We start from the raw sequence: 6826 nt of genomic DNA, 5'->3' as shown, positions 1-6826 counted from the left end.
TTGAGCATTGAAATGAAAAAGGTTACACAGACTGCCTTTGAACATGCCATTTTCACTCATTTGTTGTTCACTAAATTCTCCATTCGAGCTATAACATTTGCAGATAAAAGCACAAGGAAAGAAAATCCAAAACGAGATGATTGTTTCTCTCGATTTCAACATATGTCTTTCAAGGTTTCATTCGTAGCTGTGGCATCCTTTTTCGGAGTTTTTCATCCGGATGAAGTAGTGGTGTCACCATGCAATAACGTAGTTGAATCCGCAGTCCCCACCTAAAGAGGTTGGGAGTCCTCTTAAAGAGGAATATCAAACACCTTTCAAATTTATTGTTTCTTGTGGTCAAATTATGCAGGGTTAGTAGATTTAACACGTCACATCAACATTATGTTACCCTAGTAATGGCTTTTAATGGCAAATAATCGATTTGTTATAGATCGATAATATTAATGATCAAATTGTTATTTCTGAAACTTTAGTGAGAAAAATATAACCTTACACAAACATTAGTGACCAGTGTAGTTTACCCTTTAATTAGATTGGAATCATATTTTAAAATATATCTATGGATTTGAATACGAACTTTACAAAAATTTCATATAGAGTAAAAAAAAATTGAACGGTTAACTGCAAGAGCCGCGGCAATACTACTGATCAGTTCAATCATGGAAGGAAACGAACTATTAGACAAGATCACAACAATTCAAGGCAACATCCTTAATTGCAATTGAACATACTCATATACACAGACAAAATCATTATTATCTTAAGAAGAATGAAAGAATTATATTATATTGCCTAACAGAAGAACATATTGCCTAACAACGTTTTTTCTCACTCGCTTGTCGAAGGAACTTCTGGCCTAATCTCTTCTAGCTGCTGAAGAACCTGCTGAACTTCTGGTCGTGCAGATGGTGATGGATCAACACAATGTAAAGCCAGTTTCAAAGTGTTCAGCAACTCATCACTGATGGAAGATGCATCCCTCATCAACTCCAGATCGAAGATTTCATTCGTCCACTCTTCCTTCACTATAGAGGCAACCCATTGCGGCAAATCCATGCCGTTCATCGCCTCTCCTGGAGATTTCCCTGTTAGGAGTTCTAATATGATGACTCCCAGGCTGTACACATCAGTTTTTGTGTTTGCTTTCTTCAGCTTCGAAAGCTCTGGTGCTCTGTAGCCTAATGCCCCGGCTGTTGCCACTATGTTTGCATTTGAAGCAGCTGTCATTAGGCGATATATCCCGTAATCTGCTATTTTAGCGCTTGTGTCATCATCAAGTAAGACGTTACTTGATGTAAGGTTTCCGTGATTAATGTTCTCTCGACTGTGAAGGTACAGCAAACCTTGAGTAACCCCCTTTGCTATTCTCATCCTTGTTGGCCAATCAATAGGTGTTTCGGGCCCTCGAGCTGCATCAAGAAAGCAATGTAGAACGCATATTAGCCTGACGAGAAACTGCAATATTTTAGTAATTCAAAAACAGTTGTAGTTTGAAATTTACTTACCATGAAGGAAAATTGAAAGACTTCCTTTAGGCATGTAATCGAAAACAAGAAGCTTCTCTCCTTTTGGTCCCATGTAATAAGCCCTCAAAGCTAGAAGGTTTGGGTGTCGGATTTTCCCGAGCACAGTAACCTCATTTTCGAATTCTCTCTGACCTTTGGTGATCTTTTCTCTAAGTCTCTTCACTGCTACTTGGTTTCCATCCTCTAATGTGGCCTTATAAACAGTCCCATAGGTGCTCTTCCCCATAATCTCCGCAGTTGCACACAGAAGATCATCGGCACTAAAAACCATGGGTCCATCGAAATGGACTAGTTTCCCGCCACCCTCTGCTGCTTCGACTTCACCACCAGCAGGTGGAGTTCCCTTTCCACCACCAGCAGCAGCAGCAGCTCTGGTTGTTGTTTGACCGTCTTTAGCTTTCGGCTTTGCCTTTTTTCTGATCAAACAACATATCAAAATGCAACAAAGAACAAACAGAACTATAAGAAGGGCTCCAGCAGCAATTAGGATCATATCTTTGGTACTCAGTTTCCTATGTTTACGTCCAGATTCCTCGGATGGTGAAGGGAAATTTTGAGAAGGTGCTGGAGAAGGGCATATAGACGATCCGGAATATCCACATAGCTGAATGTTTCCAACAAAGGAGCTTGAATTGAACTTTTGAGAGAGAGGAGCTGGAACAGGGCCAGATAGGTTGTTATATGAAACATTTAAAGAATTAAGAACTTTGAGGTCTGCAAGAGAAAATGGGATTTGTCCATTGAGTTTATTCTCTGACAAATCGAGTTGAGTCAAACTCGAAATGTTCCCTACACCTGCTGGAATTGGACCGCTAAATTTGTTCTTTTTCAAAACAAAAACAGAAAGGTTATGTAAATTGACAAGTGATTCTGGGATCTGGTTTTCAAGACGATTGCTTTCCAGGTTTAAAACAACAAGAGACGACAGATTGGAGAGACTAACAGGCAAGATTCCATTAATTGCATTATAAGAAAGGTCTAGATTCCTAAGCATAGAAAGCTTTCCTATGTCATTTGGTATGGTTCCAGTTATCAGATTATGACTAAGAGAAACCTCTTGAAGCTCACGTAGCTTTCCTAGAGATGCAGGTATGGTTCCAAAGAGGAGATTATGGTCAAGTGTTAAGTACTGCAGTTGATAAAAGCTATCCTTCTGCATTGCACCCCAAGAATCTGAGATGGAACCAGAAAGGTTATTGTGTTGGAGGGCAAGGAAAGTAAGAGAAGTAGAGCGAGTGAGACTAACCGGGATCAATCCCGAAAACGAATTGAAGCTAAGGTTGAGCCTATAAAGCTTAGTGGAGTTTGCAAGACTCTCAGGGATTGTCCCCGTGAGTGAATTATTACTAAGGTCGAGGGTTTGAAGCAAAGGACATGAACCTAACGTAGCAGGAATCGAACCCGAAAGCCTATTATTGAAAAGCTGAACACCTCTAAGATCAGGGAGAATGCCTAATGTGCGAGGGATGGAGCCGCCAATGAGATTATCATGGAGGCTAAGCTTTCGAAGAGCTTGGAGCTGGCCGATTTTGTCAGTGATTCTGCCACCTAATCCTTTCCATGGAAGTTGGATAACAATGACTTGCCCTCGAGCACACTTGATCCCAACCCAACCACCAGAACAAGCACCATAACCGCTATCGTTCCAGCTTTTTAGGAACCCTTTTGAATCAATCAACTCTTGCTTGAACGCTTGAAGTGCTTGGAAATCCGCTGCCGTGACAATGACACCATCCCAGGCCTGACTTGAAACTGGTGGAATGAACAAGAAGCAGCAGAGGAGCAGCAAGAAAAAGTGAGAAAACAGAGAAATATCCTGCCATTTATCCTCTTTATCCTTTGAAATGCAGCAACAATCTACATCTCTGCAAACAAAAAACCCAAAATTTGGTTTAACTATAGCCATTAAGAATAAGAAGGAAGGAAAGTAGAGAAGTAATATATGTATTTGTAAATTGCTCTTTGTTTTCCCTCAATTGCTTTCTTTCACTCAAATTTGATTGTGTAGGCATGGAGGTATAAATGAAACATAGACTGAAGAGGAAGAGATGCCAAGAGGTGGTGTTTTTTAATTGTGAAAGAGCACATGAAGATGTTAAATGAAAATTATATTAAAAAAAAACAACAGCAGATAATTTAGTCAGATCTGGTGGAGCAAGGCATAGCTCACACAATGCCTAACGGCTAGTTTTTCACTAATTTTCTCCCCGTTTCTCAATGGTTTTTGGTCTAAGTTTTGACTAACATTCATAATGTTCATTCATGGACCCAATATGTTATTGCCGCTCCCTCTAACGGCTAGCTTTTTTCAAAATGGGTCCTACCACCCAATATTAAACACCTGCTGCTGATAATATAATATCCTACAACACACAAAGTTACAAAATACTGGTCAGACATTTTATAAAGGGAATTGACCGTAGTACCCACCACATGGGTTTTCTTTGGGTTTGTGCTAAAAGGTAAAGTAATGATGTTCGAGTTTAGTTACTAATACGAGGTTGAGATGAACATGTCATTTTCTCGGTTCTTTTATGCAGTACACCCGTTCTGGATTGGCCAATGTTTTTTTACTTTTAGATTTTAGTAAGGGTGAGGAGAAGAACACAGGAGAGTTCGGATCACTAGTTTTTGTCACTGCAATTAACGAGGAGAACCCAGGTTAATAATGGACAAGGGATTTGGATTGTGGTCGTCAGATATTCATCTCTACTTGTAAATGGTTTTCACATGGGAAAACTTTCTGCGCGAATAGCTCTGGCTCTTTCATTCAATAGACCCATACGGGTTAAATATGCAATGAAGTCCCGAGCATTCATTAATGGTACATGACATGAAATGAATGAAAACCAACCTTGTAGCTGTGCTCATATGAAGGCTGAGGCGGTGTTGTGGACATTCAATTCGATGCCCTTCCTGTTTGACCAAGCAACTCTCTTCTTGCCGTCCTCCCTTTTCGAACTACATCTAAGTGCATGCATTTACCACCATTTATCCAGGGTATTTGCAGCAATTGAGCTTCATGCATTTCAGATACTCATCATCCTTGGTTTCAGTTCAAGACAATCAGGGATTCTTGGCTCTTATTTGCATTTTTATAGCATAAGAGTCCTTTCACCATGCTATAATAGTCTAGCAAACAAATTGAACATCTAGAATATGAATGTGGATTCTATCCCAAGGCGAAAGGACCCTTTTGCTGAAAATTATAATAAAATTTGAATGGCATGGCACCATTTCTACCTTTGCTTCAGTATACATAGATCCCAATCCTAGTCTATGCAAATAAACAGGCAAGAGCCAGCTGTTGATGCAGAACATATTACCGGAACTGAAAATGCTTATTTGGCTTGAACTTTATGACTGAAGTAGATAATGATTTATGGGAGTTAGGCGAGGCTGCATAAACATGTAGAAATGGCAGGTAAAATATGCTCTCTGCACAATCAATTGAGCACTATGCGTATGGATAATGAAACGGTGGTAAAAAACTGTCAGTAGTTGATGCTGAAAATATTTTCTTGACAATAAAGGATGTATTTGTTAACATTTGGAAGGACTGGAGGCAATATACTAAAGATGGAATTAAAAGTTGCATTATCTATGCCCAAAACAGCAATGTTCTAGTAAATCACGAAATAGCCTCATTGAACATAGCCCAAGAATTCTAGTCTAACTATCAGATACCTAATCACTACTGCATGCTCTCAGTCTCTGATTATTAGACTTGGAGCATAAACAAATCAGAGTATTCGGAAGGCTATGTTTTGCACTTACTCGTAAGAAGTCGATGAATGTATACAAGTACATTAGATGTGAAAGCTATTATGTTGAAAATCATTAAGCTATATCAGACAAACTCAAAAGCAACCTCAACATCCAAGATTAAGTAAAAAGAGATATTGGATCAGCCATATGCAACAGAAAACACTAATCCCACCAATTATCGACTTGAAAACCAACAGCATCAAACTCCCATGATAAATAGAAATAGGAATACATGTTTAAAGCTAAATTTAATCCCATCGAAATCAGAATCAAAATTTCCAGAGGCAATTATACAACATTCAAATCAGAATACAGTAAGATCTAACTCTTAATCCAAGTCTAAATAAAAACAAGTGCAAAGCTACAATTGAATATCCCAATCTACCGTGAAAACAGTTTAATCGTTTTTGATTTACCATGAAAGAATGTGAAAATCATACGCACGTGCCGCTTGCAAAATCTGTAGTTCACACACGCGAAGCAACTGCAGGGGCCGCCGCAATAGCAGCAGAGGTGGCGGCGTTACCGAGGAAGGAGAGGAAACTGGAGTTGCCAGGCTCCTGATCGTCTAAGAACAAGTCTTCTGGAATCCTAAACGCACCGTGTAAGCAAACAATGGCAACTCCAATCAAGACCGCGGATATCAAGAGCGAGCCAATGCTGGTCAAAAACACGACAAAGAGTGTCAAAACCACCAACACACCAAGCGTCTCACGATCGGAGAAAGTACGGCCGATGATTACGAGAGGTTGATCTGACGGTCGGAACAAGTATAAGAAGAGCCAAGCGGCGAGGAGGCCGAGGAGGACAAGGAGAGAAAGGGGATGCGATAGGAGAGAGGAAGCGAGTACAACTGCGACTAGAGTTATGTAATTGACTTTGAAGTAAGACAAGTTTCTTCTGATCCGGGAATAGGCGTCAGTTAGATTTTCGGGACGTGCCATGGCAGTCCGATCAATGAGCTCGTACCACGGGCGGCAGTGAGAGAATCCCTGACGGATCGAGGATGTGAGCCGTGAGAGGAATGTACGAAAAGAAGGCGTGGCGATTGGGGGTTGTGATTGGGCGCCATTACCGGCAGTGGATTGAGTGTTTGTCATCGGAATGGTCCCGGCGGTCGCCATGGACTGAGAGTGATATCAGGGGTGGTAAGTAGCGGCGCGTGGTTTCTTTTAAGTTTTAACGGGACAGTAACGGAAGTTGATTTTCAATGGATGTTTGACTTCCGAGTTATGCAAGTAAGGTTTTATTTTACGCTATTAATGAAAAATTAAGTGCTTAAATTATATACTTTCTAGGGTAAAGTACACAAATGGTCCCTTGACTATAGAATATCACTTGTTTTAGTCATTCAACTATTAAATGTTATAAAATGATTTCTGAGTATAAGGTGTTGCTTTGTTTAGTCCCTTGATTATTAAAAGTTATAAAATGGTCACCCAGCTATTCATATGTTGCAAACTCATCATTTTCTATTAAAAAATTGATGATAATTTGAGTTGGACGCTAACATACTGACTGAGATATGA

The 6826-nt window shown here is 40.0% G+C and overlaps 2 protein-coding genes across 2 annotated transcripts; both read right to left on the bottom strand.

The window, feature by feature from the left end:
* Positions 1-699: 699 nt before the first annotated feature.
* LOC120139719 (probable leucine-rich repeat receptor-like protein kinase IMK3) lies at positions 700-3563 on the bottom strand. The gene is made up of 2 exons (XM_039154866.1): positions 1509-3563; positions 700-1412 (listed from the first exon to the last, which is right to left on the bottom strand). The coding sequence occupies exons 1-2, from the start codon at positions 3433-3435 to the stop codon at positions 832-834; spliced, it is 2508 nt and encodes an 835-aa protein (XP_039010797.1). The 5' UTR covers positions 3436-3563; the 3' UTR covers positions 700-831.
* Positions 3564-5597: 2034 nt separating this feature from the next.
* On the bottom strand, positions 5598-6436 carry LOC120139692 (PRA1 family protein B3-like). Its single transcript, XM_039154851.1, has one exon. The coding sequence runs from the start codon at positions 6419-6421 to the stop codon at positions 5765-5767; it is 657 nt and encodes a 218-aa protein (XP_039010782.1). The 5' UTR covers positions 6422-6436; the 3' UTR covers positions 5598-5764.
* Positions 6437-6826: the final 390 nt, after the last annotated feature.

The sequence above is a fragment of the Hibiscus syriacus genome, unplaced genomic scaffold (assembly GCF_006381635.1).
Source record: "Hibiscus syriacus cultivar Baekdansim isolate YM2019G1 unplaced genomic scaffold, ASM638163v2 tig00110770_pilon, whole genome shotgun sequence".
NCBI classification, from domain to species: Eukaryota; Viridiplantae; Streptophyta; class Magnoliopsida; order Malvales; family Malvaceae; genus Hibiscus; species Hibiscus syriacus.
This window is presented reverse-complemented; position numbering and strand designations above follow the sequence as displayed.

Excerpts from the sequence above, each read along its gene's own strand:
- LOC120139692 (XM_039154851.1), bottom strand. The coding sequence starts at position 6,421 with ATGGCGACCGCCGGGACCATTCCGATGACAAACACTCAATCCACTGCC.
- LOC120139719 (XM_039154866.1), bottom strand. The coding sequence starts at position 3,435 with ATGGCTATAGTTAAACCAAATTTTGGGTTTTTTGTTTGCAGAGATGTA. Across the intron at positions 1,413-1,508 it reads TCTTTCAATTTTCCTTCATG|CTCGAGGGCCCGAAACACCT; the intron begins GTAAGTAAATTT and ends TTCTTGATGCAG.